At 44.7% G+C, this 22956-nt stretch overlaps 1 protein-coding gene across 1 annotated transcript in view; it reads left to right on the top strand.

The window, feature by feature from the left end:
• The first annotated feature begins 234 nt into the window (after positions 1-234).
• The window catches only part of LOC127016080 (alpha-2-macroglobulin-like protein 1), a 46659-nt gene continuing 23937 nt past the window's right edge, over positions 235-22956 (top strand). The window contains exons 1-12 of the mRNA XM_050896442.1: positions 235-247; positions 3603-3749; positions 5003-5055; positions 5751-5771; positions 7278-7323; positions 7899-7985; positions 12623-12708; positions 14790-14940; positions 15339-15457; positions 16098-16264; positions 16948-17055; positions 21870-22053. Of these exons, the coding sequence (XP_050752399.1) occupies positions 235-247; positions 3603-3749; positions 5003-5055; positions 5751-5771; positions 7278-7323; positions 7899-7985; positions 12623-12708; positions 14790-14940; positions 15339-15457; positions 16098-16264; positions 16948-17055; positions 21870-22053 (1182 nt within the window). The remainder of the gene's footprint in view (positions 248-3602; positions 3750-5002; positions 5056-5750; positions 5772-7277; positions 7324-7898; positions 7986-12622; positions 12709-14789; positions 14941-15338; positions 15458-16097; positions 16265-16947; positions 17056-21869; positions 22054-22956) is intronic.

Raw genomic sequence — 22956 nt, forward strand, 5'->3', positions numbered from 1 at the left:
AGTGATTAGCATCTGAAAATATTTCAGTCTATTTCACATGTACCATGCAGGACATACCAGTTACTAACAAAAACACAAACTGTCCCCTAACTTCACCAGGATCAAACTGACGTACTTGAAAAGTTGCAGGTGTAAGTTCAGATCAAATTGATTTCCCTGTGACAATCTGATTTCCCTCAAACCAAGGTATCTGGGAAAGATCCCAGGACATCGTGCTGTGTGTGTCTTGTAACCATGTATTTGCTAGGTGAGGCATGCAGTACCTTTGTGCTCTCTGTTAAATCTTGCATAAATGAGCTAGCAAACCTGATAGCTGTGATTCCCAGTGAGCCTGCTGTAACAGAGAATAGCAGCGACAGCACAGAAGTTGTTTTACAGAGTGTGGGCTGGTGAGTTTGAGTCAGAGCTTGGTCTGCTGTGAACACCTACATGGTAAGATTCAGGAATTTTTCCTGCCTTAACTACTTTACAGCTTTGGATGGATGTTGGACGAAGGGTCTGATAACAAAAGAGTAGCAAAGGCATAGGGAATACCATGTGAAAGAGGCAGGGAAGGAGGCTAGCAGCTTGGTTTGAGTGATCATGCATTGTCCTTCAATGAGGAGGTTGGAGATGGGATAGGTGGCCGGTGGGTATAGGGAAGTGGTTATAACGTGATAAGGGAACCAGAAAGACCAGTTATGAGGTTTTTCCCATGGATAGTGGAGCCAAAGGGACTAAGAGAGGGAGAAGCTGGACATTTTTGTGATTTAGTATGACTTTTGGAGGGAGTGTACCAGGGGTTTTGAAAAGCCAGTAGCAGTGCTGTGCTGAGAACCTTTTGATGAAACTAGTTGAGGAGATGCAATTTGCCCCCTTCAATTTCACCCTCTCTTTCCTGTTCTTTGTAAGGTAGAAATAGAGGAGAGAGAGAGCGAAAACCTCCTCCTCTCATTCCACTTGCCACTGGTTTTTCCCTTCAAGGGATAGCTAGTCATTGTCATAGTGCCACAGAAGGCCAAGGACCATAGGGCGTGTAGACAGATGGCCTTTGGGGATGCTTCTTGTTCTCTCACCTGGCTCCCCAGTGCCTCTGTCTCTTTCCAGTCCTCACTGCTCAGAGGCACAGATCATGAAGGATGGTGGCACAGGCAGAAAGATGACACAGGCGTGGTTCCTCTCTGGAGACTTTGTTTCTGCAGTATTGTTACTGGATGACAGAGAAACAACCCCCATGTCACAGGAAGCAGCAAAGGGCCTCTTCTGATTGAAATTCAGAGGTAACAGCAGGGCCTCTTCCCTTTGAGACTTGGGGTACTTAGTGCCTGTTCCTCTTACCATGTGCTGGGCGTACCTCTGCAGGGCAGGTCCCCAAGCACTTGTTGCCTCAGTCTACGCAGTTTCCTGGGCCACTTCCTCCATATTCCCAAATGCTAATGCTGGAGTCCACAAACCTCACTGGGTCCCTTTGGCACCTGAGAAATGATGAGTCCGGTCCAAGGTTCGGGTGAGAAGCCAGCCTGTGGGATGGGGTCAACAGGGCCTGGGCAGGGCTGTGGGAGCTGGAGACCGGCCCTGCTGCGGCATCATTGGGGTAGAGGCTGATGGACCTGGGGGGGGCTGATATGGGGTCCTGGGCTGTGGGCAGGTAGGGGGAGCCCTGGAGGGGCTGGGCAGGGACAGGCAGAGCTGTGGGTGTCCTCTAGGCCCTGACAGGCTGCTGCAGTCACGTTGGTGCCAGGCCACCACTTAGTGAAGAACTCGGTTCACTTCTGAATTTCCTTCTCCTTTTTTTAAACACAGATGCTTCTCTTTTTAAAGCGTTAATGCTGCTAAACCTCTCTGTCCCAGTTTTCACTTATCTTGCCAGGACCTGTGGGGTGGTGCTGCCAGCATGACCAAGCTACAGAGAAGGTCCACATGGGCTTTCTGCCACTGTGGAGGAGCCCCGCTGCTTACCCCCATGGTGGAGACTGAGGGCAAGAACTGCATGCTGCTCGGTGGCCATCAGAAGGCTGTTCCAGTGCTTCACCTTCCCAGTGGAGATCTCAAAGTTGAGGCTGGACCTACTTCAGCAATGAAGGCAACCACCAGCTTTTAGTACCAGGGTGTTATAATTGGGGCTTTGCTCCATGGGGAGGTTCTTGAAGTGTTGCAGAGCAGCAAATGGGCCACCAGTAGAAGAGTCCTCATGCCAGGCTCCCTGCAGGTGAGTGCAGAGATGCTTTAGTGCTGACTCTGAGTTCCTATATGAAAGAGACTCTTCACAAACGTGCATGCTAGCAGGCTGCCATATCGCCTTTTGAAAGAGCAGCAGTTCTGCAGAGCAGTTACAAGCAGTATCAGAAGCCTGCTTGCAGTCCTGTATAAAGCCTTGTCATCAGCATTGTAATGTGCAGAATTATGGCATCTGATGTCCATTCTAAAAGACTGTGACATGGAGCTATGGGATGCTTGTTTTGATAATGGCAGCATATAGGTACATACTCATGCACTCTGTGTGTGATTTGATGATCAGTCTATTACATGGTTGTTCCTGTTAAGGAATAATACATTATTAAGTGTTATATTAACAGCTATATTGCTGATATATTGTTATTAATGGACTTGTTCATCTTAATTCATATTAGGGCTAGTGAGGCACCCATTTAGGACCTTTTTCTGAGGTGGCAGCCAAAGTTCCCTTCTGTGCGTAGGCTCAACTATATGCCCATGGCCCTTCCTTCTGTCCCACAAAGAATTTGTTAATGCAAATTCTAGACAATGAGAAGTAGTGGCTTACAGTAGTGGAAAGTAAGTAAGTACCTAATCTTACATGTATGAAAAGAAATGAAGTACGGTTGCAAAGCACCTGTCAAAACAAGGCTGGGTAAGAGCAGTGGTTGGCAGAAGTTCAGAACACAGTTCTGTGCTGTGCCAATCACTGGTAAAAGAGGCTGATCTCATATCTCACGCTTGTTCCTATCTCCCAATCAGTAACACACCCTGAAGTGCCAGGGACTGTGGCATTTGCTGACAGTGTGAAAGGCAGCAGCTTATTTCTTGTGTCCATTACTAATGCTTAAGAATTCCCTCTTTATGTTTGTCTGTTCCCCTTCCCCGTTGGACCACCTGGTTTCCAGCATTATCAAGCAAGAAAAATCTGTGAAGAAGTCAAGTGTTTCATCATTTTGACATTAAAGGAAGCATTTGGGGACTGGGAATTCTTTCCTCATTCTGTGCAGAAAATGGTCAGATCCACCCGCTTCTAGTCGCTCTGACTTGCTAAAGTCCAAACTGGGGTTCTCATTTTGTTAATAAATATTATTCAACCCATTCCAACATGGGGTACAGGTCTGGGCTTTACTGTTAACTGCTTCTTAATGCTTCCCATGTCCTTGTACTATGGATACCGATATAAATTTGCATAAATCCCTTAAGTATCATGTGCAGTTGTAAGAACGTCCATCTCTTCCATGTCAACTGTGGAGCAACTTCTTTAGCAGTAAGTAGAGCAGGAAGCCCCTTCTTTTCTTTGTAAACTAGCCACTAGTTTGATTATATGTCTGCTCAAGTGCTATGCTCAATTCTCCTATAAGAGTTTCTCAGGAGTTACCCTGGGGTATTTTCCTGTGCTCCCCAAGTCCGTCCACCTGCAAAAGGCATCAAGGAAGTTGTGACCATCTGCCTCTCTGTGGGCAGTGATGCAGCAACTGAGGTCTTCATCCAGAACATTGTGAGCAGCACTTCTGTGCAAACTGACAAGCCTATTTACGTGCCAGGACAACAAGGTGAGCCCAGGTATGCATACAGGTAAGCTGCAGGGAGGGTTGAGGAGATGTTCCTTGCAGTGTGCAGATCAGTGTATGTCCCCACTAGAACAAAATAATCTTTGATGTGGGTTGCCCAGCAGGTATAGTAATTACCCTGGCCCTGGATTTTAGTAAAGAAATCACACTTGATTTACAGTTCACACTTCTACTGTTATTCAGGCTTGTTTCTAAAACAATTGTACCAACCTACTCAGCAGTTACCCTGATGCAGACTTGTTAGGTTTATAAGCACTAATCTTAAGTGGCCTCCAGGAAACATCATCCCAGGTATCTCCACATGAATTCCAGCAAGGACTGGTCAAGAACATTACTGAACTCAGCACGTTTGTTTGCCCTGGATTCCTAATGCCGTGGTGCACTCTTGCCTGGTTTAGAAATGGTGGAAACTCACCTGGCAACTGTCTGTCATCTGTCAGAAGACCATCATCGTATACTTGTTAGTTGTATCCAAGCTGTTCAAGTAGTCTTTGCCTGAAAGACATCTTCCTTGTTTCATCAAATCCAGAAAACTATGCTTTTCTATTTGTAGTTGTTATATCACTGAGGGGGATTTTTTTTGGTTGGTCTTTTTTTGTTTATTTCTTTGTATGTTCTTTTACACTGACTGGTGCTTCAGAAATACCTGACCTATTCAGAATAGCTTTTCCAGTAATAAACACTCCAGTTACACTGAAGGCATTTAATAATAATGCCTTAATAATAATTTTAATCATTGGAAAATGAGACACCCACATTCTTTCCCATGAAGTTGGAAAAATATTGAAATAAATATTTGATTAACATCTTTTTGCAAGGCCCTTTGTCTTTTGTGCATTTTGTAAGACAAAACTGTTAGTATTTGTTGAATCATTACCATACTTCGAAAGATAATGTGAAGTAAAGGATACTGCAGCTGCTTCCTGCAAACAAATCCAGTCTCTCATCTCTTTCAAACTGTTCATAAGTTCATGTCTTAGGGACTATATGCACCTCCTTTCCTCCTTCAGCATTTCTCTTAAGCTCGTATTCTTTTTGTGTATTTCTTCTCGGTCTGTATCCTCAGAGCCCTGTTATGCCCTCAGATGTTCTGCGAACTAAAGCATGATGCCTACAGGAATGCCCTGAAAGAACACCTCTGATTTTGGAGTATGGGCTGGGTAGGGGTGGAGTGGGATGACTCTGTGCCTGAAGGTTATGCTCACAAGCATTTAGTTTGCTTTTTTCCATTGCAGTACAGTCTCGAATTGTCACTCTGAACAGCATTTTCGTCCCTTTGAATGATGAGGTGAGGAACGTAAGGGAGAAAATGTGGGGAGGATAGTATGAGGAAATGTAACCAGGAGACTTAGATTGGGCTTACATAGGGGTGGAGCGCTCTGCTTTTGATCTTGCCCTTGAGCATTTTATTCTTTAGGAACTACAGATCCAGCATTCCTGAGCAGCAGCAGGAATTCATCATCAAACCCAGGTAAAGCCTCACATCCTTTCTGTAGACCTACCCCTGGAGATAACCCAGCTCAGACCCTGTTCTCAGCTGGAGCTGGATGCCTTCGAAGGACTGCCAGCTCCTGACCTTATGCTGCTGCACTCCAGTTCAGCTCCTTCCTTTTGACCCAAAGAACCACTCCAGGAAATCAAGTGAGTCCCTAGAAAGTAGTTTGAGATCTGCACAAAAATCCATGGAGTCCCTGCCAGCAAAACGTAAGAAAGCAGTTTGAGCTGACTTGCCAGATGTGGATGTCCGGTATCTTCTGCAGGCTGATGGAATGTAAACAACAGTGGCAGCAAATTTTGGGGAAATGGTTCTTAACTGAATGTTTTTAATCCTCCTGAGGGTTGTGAATGGTGAGCTGAATTGTCATGACTATGAGGGTTTGATTGCTACAGTAACCCGTCCTGAGCCCTTATGCTACCACTGTACTACAAAAAAAGGTTTCAAGGAGCTAATGAGAAATCTGTTTGTTTTGTTTTTTCTTCTAGTACTCACTGGTGGAGCTTAAGGTAAGTAACTATGAGATGCCTTTGCTTTCCATTATTCCTACTCCAAACTAGAGGATGAAGTAGAGCTTTTTTCTGTGTCTGCGGTAGGCAGCGGCTGACCTATCCAGGCTGGCAAGCTGTCTGCTGGACAGTAGGATTTTTTTGAATTGTGAAGTATTAATTTACTGGAGGGTCACCCAGAGTTCTCTCTTGTCCTACAAAGGGACAAGGACATGAGAGAATGAACTAGACTTGAAAAGTCTCCTTCATCCCACTGGAGATGCTTTCTGCCTGTTTGGAGCCTTGTCCCAGTTTCTAGGTGGGCAGAAAAGACAAATTGCTTGGCCCTGAGGGTAGTTGTCCTCTCAGGCTCATCTTAAGATTTTCTTTGTTGAACTTGTGCATGGTCTTCTTAGGCTGACTTCTGCAGGTCATATCCACAGACTGCTAAAGTTTTATCACACAAGAATTGACTCTGTAGTTGAAAAAGCCAGCTAGTCTTGTTGGATTCCAGCCATATCTATGGGTAAATCCAGAGTCTATTTCTCAGGCTGCCAATGTTTAGAAAGAAATGGCTTATTTGAAGACTTCCAGTAATGGGTACTCAAGAAGTTGTTGATACGTTTGTTTTATGTGTCCCATAACCCAGCCTGCTAGTAACTTACGTAGCTGAATGCAGAGTGTAGGACTTTTCAGATCTTGCTGGTCTGTAACAATGGCAGTATGCTGCCTCTGAAAATGGCTAATACCACAAGCTGTGGAAGAAATTGAAAAGAAAATGTAAATAAATAAGGGACATCTAGTCATTAATCCCCTCAGGAGCCATTTCTTCCTAGTTCCAAGCAGCTGACAATTGGTGTCAGCATGAAAACAATTTGTACCTATGTGCTGCAGATATTTATCTGTTGCTGTATATGCTATAACATATTATTTTGTAACATGTAACATATAATTACTATTAGATGGTAAGGGAGGAAAGATCTAACCTATTTTAGAGGCATATAATATATGCACTTATATCTGGGCTAGTCACACTGTGTTCCCTGTAGAGCTAATGGTGAAAGATAAACCACCACTGCATGCTGTGTGTCTGACTGGATCTGGAGGGTTATCTTCAGACTTGAGACATCTCACCCTAGAAATGTTCTGTGTGTGTCTCTCCCCGCTAATTCTAAAGGAAACCTAAAGGATTAGCTCAGATGAATATGCTTAAAGATGGCCAGGATGAATCTCACTCTTAATGTCGGATTTTTATGTGCTTTGGTAATGTGGTCTAACTGCTCTGGGATCTGTATTGTACTGGAGTCTTGTGGTGCTCTGGGGTCTTTCGGGAGTAACTGATCTACATACACCTCCGCACAGGACTGCCACTTAAACTGAAAGGCAACCTCTGCAGCATCAGAGGTGCTGTGTTATGCCTGAGCCACGCTGGTGCTACTCAGCAAAGGGCTGAAGGCATGCACATTGCACCTGAAACCATGGAGCTCTGTCTGAATAGCTGCATGTCTGTCTTTATTTCCCTTTCAGGAGAAATTTGCAAATGAGGATCCTGTGTATGAGTTGGGGACAATCGGTCCGTACTACCAGAGCAGCTATTTACGCCTGCAGCCATAGTACAGCACCACCAAGAGTTACCTCAAAGCCAGGGGCCTGTATTGGGTGCTGGTCTGTGCCCAGGAGCAGGAGATCTGGGTGGATTATGATATTGACCCTGTGGACCTCTTCTTCTTTGTGAGCACCCTGTGGTCATAGTGGGTGGAGGACCTGTGTGTGTTGGACTGAGGCAGTGGTGGCTGAAGCCAAGATACTGTGAGTAATGGCAAAACTGGTCTTGACTGCAGCTTCCGTGGTCTGTGCTTAGCCCAGACAGCCCTGGAGATGATAATTAGATATAGTCAACTGTTCTCCTGTTTCACAGCATCCCTCCACCCCTTCCTACTGTTGGTTCTCCTTTTCTTCCAGGCATAGTAACTAGCTGAGACTTTTGAACTTATTTTTTAAATATCCCCACATGCTTTTCTCTGCTGCTTCACTTCTTGCTGTCTGATCTCACTGTATCTTTCCTGGCACTAGTAGAGTACGAAGGGATGGAGAAGATTTTCAGAGAGGGGAGTTTTCAACTGAACATGTGCTGTGCTTCTTTTCCAGGTGATGGGAATGACAGGCTTGTTGTGGCTGGTCAGAAACTCATTGACCTCAAGAAGGATGTTGGAAGTACGGAAAGTCGCTTCCAAAGTAAAGGAGCCTGTGCCCTGTTGAATGCAGGGACATCTCAAAATTAGAGGGGGTAACTGAGGAAGGCATGTCTTGGTGGGCTGGGGAAGGACTCTGTCTCTAGGAGGGAATAGTGTTAGATCTGGTTGATTAGACTCTCACTTCCTCCTCTTTTTTCCTAGGTCTGAAGGTCTCTTTCTCCATTCCTCTCTCCTTCTCCTACTCTGCTCCCAGCCTCTCACTGGTGGCTCACACCATGTTCCTTGGTGGATGCCTTGTTGCTGACAGCAGAATTCAAGGTTTCCCTGTACTTCAGTAATCAGGTGAGGCTTACACTGAAGCAGACTGGAGGAGTAAGAGAGGTGCAGAAAGGGGAGGAAAGAGTGGGAAAGACTTCTGGCTTGCATTGCACAGAGAGCTCTGCTGAAGCAGTGGAAGAACTACAGCCAGGCCACTACCTGTGTCCTCTGGCTGGTTTCTCTTTCCAATGCCTTCTTTTTTTGTCCCTGTTTGCTTCCAGGCCACTTTCTCCCTGTTGGAGCCTGCTGCTGTAGGTCACACTGGGGTTTCACAACAGCAAGATCTGCCAGGGGCAACAGTGAGTCTCCAGCTGAGGAAGCTCCCAGCTGGCTGTGTGCTTTGCGTGGTGCTGTGGACCAGAGCGTGCTGCTCCGGAGACCAGAGGATGAGTTCTGCAACAGCAGCCTGAGTGGCTTTCTGCAACAGGCAGTGAGGCAGCAGGATAGGGAGGAAAGACAGAAAAACTGTGTTGAGTTGTAGAAGGAGCTGAACTGATGAATGGAGAGCAGGTCCCTGTGCTAGGAAAAGAGCTGGGGTCAGAACTGCAATGTTTCTGAGATCAACTGATGCAAATAGAACTGCTATAAATTATTTACTTAAATACATTTAAATGAACAAATAAGAAGCCTTTATTTAAACTATTTCATCTTCTTTTGGGCTGGTAACCAGTATACACTGAGCAACTACTGTCTATGTTGCCTTTTAAACCTATTTTTGTTATCCAGAAATGTGTGCTATGGCTATGCATGTTTAATCAACCCTGCCAAGGTTGATGTTTTAGAGTCTTCACTTTTATCAGTTTTTCATGACGGGAGTATAACAAATATCAGGTTTTGTTTCTCAATTCATTCCAGTATAGCTTCATGGAAGCTGGAATTCAATTAATGCACAAATCCCTCAGCACTTAAAATCTGTCATTAAATAAAGCTACCTTAGATGTTTTGGATCCACGGAAAGTAAGCTTGTCTAAACAAATTTGACTTTCACATGGATTCAATTTAAACAAAGCAAGATTTATCTCTCAAAAAATAATTAACTGATTGATTTCCCCCCCCCCACCCCTTCTTTTTCTGGTCATTGTGTTCCTCAGTGTTTCAGTAATCATAGAGCTTAGCTCCTCACAACTAGTTCCTATTTGCAGATATGGAGGGCAAAAGCAATTTCCGTGCTTTTGCAGTCCCCAAAGGCTCTTTCAGTTTGAATAAGCTAGTCATTACTTTGAACCAGGTGAATAAACAGAAAAAAAGGAAATATTCTGTGGAGACATGAACAGACTGCTCTTGTCAAAAACTGGCTGAACACCTTTGTAAACTATTTTCTGGACATTCACTAATGACTTATACTTGTTCAGTAGTCTACCTTTAAAACATTGTAGGAAACACGTAGACCTTTATTAATTTTTTACTTTAATTACCTGACTGTGTTCTAAAAGGATATTCAGAACTCAGCATATGTCTGTTATGACTTTAAACTGACTTTTAAAAAGGCTTCTTTTTAAGCCAAGCTGTTAAAAAACCAGCAAAATTTAAGAAAGCTTGACTTCTTAGGGATTTGTGTCCTATTTGTCTACACCTTTCTCTACACTAACACCTTTCTTACACTAACACCTTTCATTGTAACCTTCCCTGTTTATGTATTCCCAGCTTCCTAACCCTTATAACCCCATTTTCCTGTGTTTCTGCACTTCTGGCTAGGGTAAGAGGCAATGCGTGTTCTGGCTGGTCAAGAACTATTTGTTTGCTCTCTAACTAACCAGTACCCATCTACTGACTGGCTGGCCATGTAGCCGCTATACAGCACAGATCACTGCTGATCTTAAACAGCATTCTCCTCTTCAGTGGGAGGTATGAAATCTGGTCTCTCTTTTCTTTATTTAATAGTTTAAAAAATTATTTTCAGGGAAAAGATGCAAACACTCTAGCTTTCCACAGACTTTGAAACCTTTGACAAATCTGCTGAACCATGATTAGAGGACACTAAAATTCTACCTTTTAAAAATGGATGATCTTGATTAAAGGATGACCTATTTGGATTTTGGAGGGTTGCAGTACATTGTGGGTTGCTGGTATTTAAAAAGGTTAAGAATGGAAAGAGAAATCTGTGGGGTGATCGTTGGGTAGCAATCTATCATGTTTTGTCTGCAGTGTGAGCCTTTTCTTCAGTTTTCTTGGCCTTTTTGTATGATTATGCAGGTGAATTTTATGTTTTCCTCCCAAAATGGAGGTTATCCCTATGAAGTCAATGAGGACATTGACTGCTCTGTACGAGGAGTAGGGTCATTTCCAATACATGTCATTCATTGATCCTCTGCCCCTGGCACATAGAAGATCTCTTTCCTTGTAGTTTAATCAACCAGCTGACTTCTTCAGCTTTCTAAAAGTAGGTTCCTACGAGCTCTTCATCGAATCATAGAATGGTTTGGGTTGGAAGGGACCTTTAAAGATCATCTAGTTCCAACCCCGCTGCCATGGGCAGAGATATCTTTCACTAGATGAGGTTGCTCAAAGCCCCGTCTGACCTGACCTTGAACACTTCCAATGATGGGGCATCCACAACTTCTCTGGGCAACCTGTTCCAGTGTCTCACCACCCTCATCATAAAGAATTTATTCCTTATATCTAATCTAAATCTACCTCTTTCAGTTTAAACCTTTGCCCCGTGTCCTGTCACTACAGGCCCTGGTAAAAAGTCTCTCTCTGTCTTTCTTACAAGCTCTCTTTATATATTGAAAGGCTGCAATACGGTCTCCCTGGAGCCTTCTCTTCTCCAGGCTGAACAACCCCAACTCTCCGAGCCTTTCTTCATAGGAGAGGTGTTCCAGCCCTCTGACCATTTTTGTGGCCCTCCTCTGGACCCACTCCAACAGGTCCATGTCTGTCTTTTACTGGCGATCCCGGATCTGGATGCAGTACTCCAGGTGGGGTCTCATGAAAGCAGAGTAGAGAGTAATGCAAGTGAACATAGCAGAATGGTCCTAAAGTTTGAATTTGAGCCTGTAAGTTTGCATGCTGGTTTTTTTTTTTTTTTTTTTAGTCCTGCATTTGCAAAAAGATCAGGGAATTGTTGGATTTTTTTTCCCAAGTTAAAAACAAATGAACAACTAACACTAACAAGGTTTCAACTAGATTTTTAAAAGTTCAGCTCTCATTTTAGCATCAGACTTGGACTATAGCCCTGTGCTTTATGGCTTGCTCCATGCTGCTAATACAAGGTGCTGCTGAACCAGTCAGTCAGACTGGTTCTTGGACTCTCTGCTGCTGGCACTGATGATGACAAATGGGACAATCATCAGCCATGTTGTGGAGTCATTGTTACACTCTAGTTTCCTCGAGTTGTATGTAAAGACCTCAGGAAAGACTGTAGGAAGAAGAGGAGAAGAGGTGGAGGGTGACAGAGAAAACTGAGGGAATGGCTGTAGTATACCAGGAAGAGAGATTGTAAGGAAGCCTAGAATTCCTTTTCTAATGTTATATTTGTTTTGGTTTTTAAATCTCTAGTGCAAAGAGTACATGGGACTGAAAATTCTGCCTAATGGCAAGATAAAGAAGCCAGTGGACCACGTATTTAATCATGAGGAGCTCCTTATTTTCTTTGGGAGGAATGGCTGTTCCTATCTATAACGTCTCTTTCCACTGTCTTAACAGCTGCAGTCCTTCTAATGTCTACCTCTGACAAAGGGGCTGGTCTGCCATGCCCTCTTATTTCCACCTCCGTGCATTTGTTCTAAGTGCCGAGCTGCCTTTGTGAATCCCATCTCTGGATATTCCTTGTGTTCATTTCTAGGAGTACCCATGGCTTTCCCTCTCCTCAGAGAATCCACAGATAAAGTGAGTCACATGCACATCAGTTTTCCCCTCGAGACCTGGATCTGGGACCTGTTCCCCACTGGCTGAGTCCAGCTTAAATTGTTAGGTGTGGTTTGGGGGGCTGCTTGTTTGGACCGAAGGAAATGTCTGTTGGCCTTGAGCATTGGGGATGTCTCCTTCTGAGTCACTGTGCATCCCTGAGCAAGTCCCTTCCTTTTCTACGGCTGAGTTTCTTAGAGGGTGAGGTAGCTGGTCTGCCTTCTCTTCAGCATTGCAAAGCTTGAAAAAGCACAGATGGAAGTGCTACAGGTAATCTTAGTATTAGCATTTATCCTCAGCAGTTTTTTTATTTTTTGTTTTTTGAATGGGCATCCTCTTTCCTTTATCCTGGGATCTGGTTTCTTTTCAGGGGCTTAGGAGAGAAGCACGTTCAAGTCACCATCCCTAATACTATAACAGAATGGAAAGCCAACATGTTTTGTGTCTCGGGCAGTGATGGCTTTTGGATCTCTCCCACAGTAGGACTGATGGCCTTCAAATCTTTCTTTGCAGGTCTGGCCTTACCATATTCCATGATTCGGGGAGAGTTATTTGTGCTGAAAGCTACTATGTTCAACTGCTTGAAAAAGTGCATTTGGGTAAGGTCTCTCATACTCAGCTCAGGTTTTCCTCTTTCTTTTTATAAATCACTCCCCAGACACATGGTAAATTTGGAACTAGTTTAAAAAAAGATATCCAATGATACTTTAGCCCTGCCTGTTTTCCATAGGCTAGGATAAAAGTCCACAACAGCCAGCACAAGCTTTACTTCCCTTTCCGTATATCAAGACGCTGCTTAGATCCATAACAGGTCTGAACAGGATCTACAACTTGCTGCTATTCCAGTATCTGCTAAATTCCCTAGTAAAGAAATAGCGTATTAAAATGTCACCCACTTTCTCCCTTGTCCTGTAGTGATGTCCGCTGTTAAGCCACCACTTGTCTTGTCAGTGGCTGCTAACTCTGTCTTCCTGTATATCTGGGACAGACCCAGCTTATGCTGGCCAAAATCAAGGAGTACCAGTTGGAGTCATGCATGAGCTGTGACCGCACTGCCTGCCCATGTGCTGAGGAGACCAAGACTTTTTACTGAGATGTTACAGCCATCAACCTAGGTGAGAAAGCAGAGGAGATGGATAAGAGAAAGTCATCTGGGACTTGCTGTGCTCTTCAGGCCGTGGCTCAAGCTAATCCAGGATTCTGCTTTGCTCTTTGACCTAGGCCAGGAGTCTATCTTGTCCAGTTTGCTTCTGCCATGCTGGATAGATGATTGGTCTCTCTAATCCTGTGGGAGTCCTGGGGTTTGGCACTCCATTTCAGTAACTAAGTATTCTAGAACATGGCAAGCCTTTAACTCCATTTTTATGTATTGGGTAATGATGTGAAGCTGTGTATGCAGGGAAAATACAAAGATCACTTCAGAGCACCATCATGCATTCTCCTTAAACTACAAGCTTGTCCTCCACAGAAGTCACCAGTCCTCTGAACTCTACATAGTTCATCCCTCTTTTTCCTGAGGATTTCTGTAATCAGGCTGAGCCCATTTGTGGTGTGTGGCTGCATGAGAGAAAGATGCAATACACTGGCCACCATTAGAGAATGGCAATACAGAGGTGCCAAGGCATTGCCAATGCAAGACGTCCACTGATTCCTCTGGAGTGGATGGAGGAGGAATGCTGGCCCCTAATCTATAATATAAAGTCTTTGTTCAAGCAGAGTCCCAAAGTCTTCCAGATGTGAACAGTTTTTGTTGCTATATTGCCCTTAATGTGTTTCCCCGTGTGTTTTCCACAAGTGTAAGCCATATTGGTGGAGAATATGGCTTCCCCTTCTGCCCAGAAGGTAGGTGTGAGCCAAAAAGGCAGGGAGGGCCTCAGTCATGACAGAATTTTGGGCCTGGGGAGTGAAAATCTACTGTGAGCAGGTGCTGGTGCTGGAAAACCCTTAGTACATGAGGAAGAGTTGTCTTTCCATAATGGGAATATAATTTTTATAAACTCGCTAGTAATGCGTGTGTATTGTGTCTATGTGTTTTATGTGTTTATTATTTGAAAAATGATTTTTGTTTACTTTCTGAACAAGTAGGTTTGGTCAATCTGGAATAACTTGCAAGTCAAGGTTAAATGAACACTTTAGTGGTGTTCCAGGATTAGGTTGACTACCAGTTGAAGATAGTGACCTGCCCATTATTTCAGTTGTTTTAATGAGACATATCCAGCATAGTCCTCCTTTTCAAATGTGTTGCTTCACTTGAAAGTGCCCAAAATGGAGACAATAAATTTTGTTTTGAGTAAAAAGTGACATTTTTGACCAAAATCCATGTTTTCAAATCAAACAAGTAGAAATTATTTGCTGAAGACTGGGCTGAACAGTAATTTCCTCCTATACCAACTCTTTATTTTGAGTCACTAAACCAAGATGTTACTGACATGGCTGCATTTTGCATGTATGAGAAAATGCTGAAGGGGGTGAATGACATGCATAGAAATTGATGAAGCTGAGTGGAGGCTTGCAGAAGGTGGTAAATGGGGTAACTTATGTGGTTGGATAAATGTTGAGAGGATTTGTGGTGGAAAGCAGGCAGAGATATGGGGTAAGTAGAGATGATAAGGAAGCAAACCCCATTATGCCCGAATATCAGAGCTTTGCCCTTGCCTTGTCCTTTATCTTTGATGCTCAGGTGACATCACTGGAGAACCTGGACCGCCTGGTTCTGCATCCCAGACAGATGCCCGGCAGCTGTGGTGTGCAGAACATGGTGTTGTTTGCCCTCATCATCTATGTGCTGCAGTACCTGGAGAAGACAGGACAGCTCACAGAAGAGCTAAAGAGTAAAGCTTTGGGATTCTTGCAGACAGGTTCATCAGATCTGTTACACCATTTCTTTACCCCCAGTACTGAGTGACCTTGTTCCATTATCAGGTGGTTCCTTCTTCAGGAGTACAATATGATCATGGCAGAGGGAAAGTAGTTGTTGCTTCTGGAAAAATTTTCACTCTTATTTCTCTCTCACCCAGGCTACAAGAGGGAGCTTCTGTTCAAACATAGCAATGGATCCTCCACTGGATTTTGAGAGGGTCATGTGAAAGGCAACTTCTGGTAAGCAAATGCCCTTCTCTCCTCAGTACAGTAGAGAACAAGTCTTCCTAAACTCTCTGTCACTACTTATGTAGACCTAACTGTTGGTAGCCTGTTCTCCTGTCTCAGACTCCCTCTCCTAGGCAAACAGCCTCCGTAGCCAAATACTTCCTGAGAGCCAGGCAGTACATCTTCATAGGTGACAAGATCGTCCAAATGGCTGTGAAGTGGATGGCTGGGAAGCAGCAGGACAATGGCTGCTGTGCAAATGTGGGGCAGCTGTTCCCCATGGCCACGGATGTGCAGCCAGGAAGCCTGCCCTTGCTCCCTAGTCTCTCTCCATGGCAGGTGTAAATTTTGGCAAGGGGCTGTGTTTGCTTATGTTTACATACTAAGAGAGGGAATAATAAATAGCAACGTCGGATACCTCTTGGTGGATATTTCTCTGAACACCCTAATCCTGCTGTTCCATGTGACAAGCAGGGTATGAGAGGCGACTGTATTTGCTTCTCCTCAGAAGCAAGTTCAGGAACCCTTTAGGAGAAAGACCTATAGAATCATTTAGATTGGAAAAGACCCTTAAGATCATCAAGTCCAACCGTAAACCTAACACTACCAAGTCCACCGCTAAACCATGTCCCTAAGCGCCACGTCTACATGTCTTTTAAATACCTCCAGGGATAGTGACTCAACCACTTCCCAGGGTGGCCTGTTTCAATGCTTGACAACCCTTTTGGTGAAGAAATTTTTCCTAATATCAAATCTAAACCTCCCCTGGTGCACCTGTGCTGTGGATGGGAACTCTGTGAGCCATGACTGCACAGCAAGGGGAAGCTCAGCATAAGGCTGATGATGAACTCTTTAGGACTTTATCTCTCCCACCTGTCCCTCCTTCTTCTGACTCTTCTAGAAGGAGAAGAAAAGTGATCTGGAACCAATGGGGTCCAAGCAGCTGCTGGCCACAGTGCCTGCAAACACAAGAACTGAGAGATCCCTGGCTCGGCTGCGTGTACTGACGTGTTACCCTCTGGATTCCTGGCTGGTGGAACCACAGCATGAGATCCAGACGTTGCCCACGTATAGCCAGAACGGTGAAAATTTTATGGTCTAAATCATCTCATTGCTTCCTATGGAATACAAATATGCTTAATTGCTGTAGTGTGCCGCACAGCTATTTAAACAGTTAGGTGAGTACTCCACCTAGCTCAGCCCCATAACACTGTGTGGTGTAACATGTCCTCAGAGTGGGTACAGAGACAGAAATTTTACCTAGCTACCTTTCGTGTCCCTGAAGTCTTCCTGGTATTTAGCAGATAGGCCCCTTGATAGCTATCACACCTTCCTTCAAACTGTTCAGAGTTTGAAGGAAACTCTGCTTGGGTCTGGGTGCTGGATGCAATAGCTGGTGTCTCTGCTGTAGGGAGCAAGTTTTTTCACCTTCTCTATGTGCAGTAAAACGAGGAGATAGAATAACAGCAGAACTGTGGGGTGGCAGAAGAATAAGCTCAGAGAGGAGAAAAGAACTTTGTGAAATAGAGACTATCTCCCTGACTGAGCACACCAGTGTCCAGGAAGAGAACTAGCCTGTGTGGCAGGTCCTTTCCCTCCAAGTGCCCTGGGAACTGTGGCTCTGCTCATCTGTGAACTGGCCAACTGCTTACTGTGTCCTATCCTCACAGCTCAGCAAAGGAAGGCTACCCAAAGAAGATAGCAGAGGAAAGGGAGGGAAGCAAGAGAAGGGACTGATGAGATTGCCGGAGGAAGAAGAAGAAGAATCTGATACCTTTCCTCAAAAGGAAGAAATCTTCCCTGTCCCTTTCTTCATGCAGCCTCCAGAAAGATGGCACACCTGTGTACCTGGCATATGTGTATGTGTGTCATCAAAATAGCTGGTGCAGATAGAGCAGCATTGTGAATTGTGTCTAACACTGTCTGTTTAACGTTGATGCTTCTTCCACATGCCTTTTAATTTTAAACTTTTGAGTCTGTGTTCAGTAATTGTGGGCAGGTCTCTATCAATTACTGCATGGTTCATCTCCAGTTGTATGCTCAGTCCTACATTAAATGGAAAAGGCAGTCACAAGATTTTTAGGAAATATCCTGACTTTGAATGTAGCCTCCTGCCCACGTCTGGCAGTGTTCAAGGTATTCCACAAAGATCAGCTCTTCCAAGCTACTGCAATGTCTCAGGTCAGTTTACTAGAACTGTTTCCATACAAAATGAGTTTTGTTTGGTCCTTCCACCAAGAAGGAGCTCCTTGGGTGTAATCAAAGTTGCCACTTAATTGAGAAAGTAAGCGGCTTTGCCAAAATTAAGAATCTCACATAACACCTGACAAATGGGTCCACAAATATATTACGTATAGTTGAAGCTTCACCACAATTATTCTGGTGGAACTTGCTTTATCTAGGACCCCAAACTTTACCACTAGGTTCTGGTTTGGGTTTTGATTCTTTGTTAACACTAGAGATGATTCCTAAGCCACAGCATTCAGATCTGGAAGTCTTTGTGGTTTTGGTTGAGCCAGTTTACCAACTTGTAAACAGTTTTCAACTTCCATGAGTGCTTATCTACTTGATGGCTAGATTTGAATTTACAAGTCAGGTTGTTGTGATTCAGAAGTCTCTATGCCTGGAGTGCTGATGAGACTTTCTCAGTTCAGTGGGGTGAGTAGGAGAGATGAAGCAAGAACCAGAGCTTTGGTATTGGGTCAAGAAGGTTCAGAAGATAATAGGCTCTTTCAGTGGGTTGTGTGGATTTTTGGAGTGTTAGCTAGAAATAAGCTACACTAGTTATTTATGTCTTTTTGTGAAAAGTATGCAAAGCTGCAGGTTTCAGGGTTCACACCTGTTCTTTGGAGAGAGATCCATGGCTTGCCCATGGTTTGAGAGCCTTCTTGTGAAGGTTTCCAGACTCCCTTGGGCATAGTTCCATAATTCTCCAAAGCTCAGTTCCAATTAACAAATTTAAAGCCTACAATCTAAAGGCTTGCACTAGATTTCTGGGCAAAAATTTCAGAAGATTTGCAGTTCTTTGAGTGATCTCGGTGTAGGAGCCAAGCACTGAGAGGCATAGAACAGTTTACATTATGTTGCCTTCAAGCTTTCTGACCCAGTCAGTTCCTGCTCCTTCTGCTGTGTTTGTCCAGGTGTGTTCCCAATTCCTTGCTTGGCTTTGGCGCAGTGGACAAATCCTGCTGTCAAGGCAGCAGAAAGTGGGTGCAGCAGTCTACCTTGGCATTATGGAGAGATTCTTTCAAGGGATTCCTTTATGTTATGGATGCTGGTCAGGTTGCAGAAATATTATGGCCTCACAGATTTTTATGAACCCTGCATAGACTGTGAAATCTCCTTAATGCAGAAGCATACTTCACTATCAGAACACAAGGATATCAAATCTCATTGTCTTTGAAGATGCTACGCAGTAGTTATAGAGTGTGTGTATGCGTGTGTAAGAGGCCGAGCTGGAAATGTCAGTGATTAGGAGCATGAAGTTTGTGATCGGAAAGGAAAGAAGGCAACAATGGAGGAGGCCCTAAGCCTGTATGAAGCTGGTGATGAGTGTCTAGAGGAGAATGAAGAATGATTCAGTTGCTTTGATGAATTATTCTGCACTACAGGCTCTCTAACAGATGTGATTCTTTAAAGAAACTGATCACTGCCTCCTCTCTGCACAGTCTCCTGTCAAAGTGCTCTGCAGACATCAGTGCTTTCCCAGTACTCTTCTCATACAAAACATTGATATTATTGCCTTTTTGTTTTCTTCAAAGATATTAAAACATTGGAGTGATTTCCAAGGTGCAATTGCTCCTGGTCCTCATTCTGAGCCATGGAAGATATCTTCCATGATCATAGGTGTGACCTTTACTGAGTCTCCTCTTCTTCCTTTTCATTTTTGATTCAAGTTATCTGTGGAGAACAGGTATCTATATGGTTTTGTGTTGGCAGTATGTACTACGTCCTTTGCTCCAGCTGAACAGTGTGTTTTCAGGAGTGGTAGATCCCTTACTCCCCATGGGTATCTTGGCTCAGCACTTCTATCACGAAGGCCTTCTCTGAGATCATTTAGAGAAAGAAACTGCAGAACTAGAAACTGTGCACAGCCTTGCTGTGCTTTCTCTATTTCAGAGACTTTGTTCGGGTCTATGACACCTGTGCAACTGTCAGTCACTGCCTTCGATGCAGATCCTTCAAATGTATGTTCCTGTGACCAAGAGCCAGGTTTGCTGAAGCCAAGCAAGGAATAGAGAACGCACCTGGGCAAACACGGTAGGAGGAGCATGGTGGGACAGGGTCAGAGAGATCTCCCCAGTGCTGGCCCCGGTGGGTGCAGCTCCTGTCAGAAGTCTGCCAGCAGCTGGACCTCTCTGGCTATGGTTTATTGATTTATCACAGATCTGGCTGGTGCTCTCTGTAGGAAAATCTTGGGTTTTAGACAAAAATTTTTACGTTTGCCTGCCATTGTCAGTAACATGGCCTTCCTTCACAAAGAGACAAGAATGGAGAGAATGTGTCCATCAAAATAAAAAGTGTCCAGTCTTCCTTGCCTAGGAGCCTAGCACTGATTTAGACCAACTCAAAGCTGATTTCTGAAAACAGCTGGGATATCTGGCCTCTGGCGAGTTATCTCAATCAGTTGAGCAGTGAAATATTCACTTGAGACAAAGGCAATGCTAGCACTAACAGCTTCTGTGCATAATGTGTAGCCAGAATGATGCATGCTTGTTTTAGATTGGCCCAGTGATAGAGGTAAAATGGAGATCAGTCTTCCCAGCCTTAGCTGGAAGAAGAGTATGGAGAGCATTGGGAACAGGCATCCCAAGTTAGCTGGAAATTTCTAGGCATCCTGCAACCTGGTTCTGCCAGACAGAGAGGTCCCAAGTGCCTGCTTGAGTAACACCATGTTGGGACCTAGATATGGAAAGCTTAGGCTGCGTCAGCGCTATTGAAGAGCACTGGGAAATATTTCCAGGCACAGAATCATAGCTGTCTGTATTATTAGGACAGTCCCTGGTACATGTCAGCCTGGGCTAACTAATGCTGTCTCACACAAGTCTCAGATGTAGTTTGTGAGTTAATGCAATCCGTGTACCGCTCACAACAGGTAGTTTACGTGGTGACCGCGCTTTTCTGGAGGCCAGGCTGGTTAAACAGCACGATTGTCTATCCTTCTGTACAGGTTGTCATCAGTGCTAGAAAAAGTCCCGTATGTTTGATTTGTGAGTTTTAACCTGACCCTCAGGTTCAAAAACAGAACCAAAAGGCTGTATCCCTGTACCTTAGACCTTTCAGACCCAGACATGAACAATGTGGAACAGGAACCAGTTCCTGAGGCCCCCTCCTTGCTAATGGGTGTTGCAGGGAGCTGGTGGAGACTTCTGTTGGCCAGCATATATTTCCATTTCCCTCATTGCATGCAAGGAAGGAAAAGGCAAAGTCATTTGCTCATTACTGGTTGCTGGCTGGTGGTAGTGTTGCTACAGTGCTTCCTTGTGCACATGCAAGGATTTGCTCCCATTCTCAAGCCAAACAGCCTAAGGAGATCCACATCCGCATAATCTGATCCAGAACTACTAATCCTCTGTCCTGAATGACAACACTGGCTGCTGTGTGCTGGGGTGAGCTCTTGCTGCTGGCTGCACAGCAGCAATCCATCTCCAGCTGAAACAAAGGGACGCGAGTGACAAGTGATCAGGACCTGGCCTGGGTCACTGATCAGCAAAGTTCTCTCTGTTTTTTTTCCATGAAAAGTCCATTTGGTCAGGTGTCTCCATGGCAGCCTTGCAGGAGGGGATGTTCTGAACTGGTGGATGGCAGCCAACGCAGCTGCTATTGGCTAAGGGGCACTTTGGCACAGTACACCCATCTCTACTGCTGCCTGAGTATAATCTCAGGAGAGAGGAAGAGGTGGGGAGAGACTGGCTCCTCCCTCCATCCCTCCTCTTCATTTAGGCTGTGCTAGAAAGAAATTACCCCCCTAAAAACAGCCTCAGTGGTCTCAGAGGAAGGGGGCCATTGGAGATTGGGCAGCAAGAGCCCCCAAGATGAGGATAGCTATCCTCCTGAGCCTTCTGTTCCGCATTGCAGCTGCTTTTCACCAACTGTGAGTGATGCTGAACTTTTGTTTCAGTCTCTTTCATGAATGCATCAGTCTAGGTAGATAGACCACATTCCAAGCCGTCAGCTGTTCTGCTTTCTGCTCTATCGGATCGTCCCAAAGGGTAGCTGAGTTGTTTACCTTGCCTCCCATGTATTAGATCGACTCTTGTGAGTTAAAATACAAGCCACCTTTTTTAGGGGCTTCCAAGTCCCAGGGATGTTTACTTCTCCAGTTGCCATGCCAGATCAAATCACTGGTGTCTAGACTGCAAAGTTATGAGGCCACTTTTTCTGAAGACTGCAAGGGATGATTTTGGGGAGTTCAGGAGATGACTGGAGCAAAGGGTTTGAAAAAGATTATAGGGCTGAAAGATTATACTTAAGCTAATCAAGCAGAAACTATTTCTCAAGTTACCAGTGAAGCAATCACTTTGCTGAGTTCACTGTTGCTTTTGAATATTGACTGCAGCCATGGCACATCGCTGAGGAATTCTGCAGTAGTAGGCCGCTGCAAGGAAGCTCTTTTGCATCTCTGAGCCTTCAGCCTGATGCCACCTCTGATGTCTTCTTTCCCCTGCCCCAGACATTACCTGGTGGTGATCCCTGCAGATCTCCGCTACCCATCCACCCAAGTTGCCTGCCTCCATATCACCTGTTATGAAGCAAAGCTTCAAGTGAATCTGGTCCTGGAGCACTCTGCGGGACGTGATCTCTTAGTGCAAGAAACCATCCAGAAGGAGAAGACTTTCATGTGCACTAAGTTCCGGGTGAGCCACCCTAGGCAAATGCCATTACTGGTTTTCCCTTCAGGAACTGAAAATCCCTTGTGTTACTCCCTAACCAGGGATGACGTGGTCAGGGTCTACTTTGCCTTGGAGTGAGCCTGCTAGGAAGTGGAGTGGGTGGTGCCTAGGGATGTGTAGCCCAGCACGCTATCTGTTGGCCAGCACTGAATTCCCCTTCTGAATCTAATTTTTAAATTGAAGTTACATTTGCTAAAATCTACCAACCTTCTGGATATATAAGAAGAACCCACCTGTTTCCTTCTCTTCCATCCCAGATCAGACAAAGCAGCTTTAGCTCTTCTCTGAAGGACTTGTGCAGCTCCACAGCTAAAGCCTGGGGAAATGGTGGTTTGCATGACATACTGCAGTTTATGTAGGACCTGAAGTCAGGCAGCAACTCAGCTCTTAGGAGCTACTGAAGAGCAGGTGGAATGAAATGGAGGTGCTTGTTATTTTTAAACAGCATCTTAGAGTTGATTCATTGTTGGTGAGAATTTAGCAAAGATCTAGGATAAGGCAGACATGCCTAAACAGCATCCCTTCTATTATACAGTATATTCTGTGCTGAGGCTGCTGGGGTCTTTGGCTGCTGGAGTCAGGAAGACCCTCTGGTTGTCTTTTCTAATCTGACTTTCTTACTTGTACATGCTGGGTAGTTCTGAAGGCCTAGCATTTGAGGCTGTGCTACAGCTCGACCTCTCTCCTTGATTCTCTGCTACCATATCCCACCTTTCTGGCATCTGCCCATCTTCCTGACCAAGTCTGAAGACTCAGAGGTGTCAAGCACCTGCTTGTCACCAGAGGCAAAATTCCTTAACCAGTGGGAAAAAGGGCAGATTCCATGACATGCAGGGCCTCCTGCTGTCACGTAGGACTGAGTGAGGT

This window comes from Gymnogyps californianus, chromosome 1 (genome assembly GCF_018139145.2).
Source record: "Gymnogyps californianus isolate 813 chromosome 1, ASM1813914v2, whole genome shotgun sequence".
Taxonomy (NCBI): Eukaryota; Metazoa; Chordata; class Aves; order Accipitriformes; family Cathartidae; genus Gymnogyps; species Gymnogyps californianus.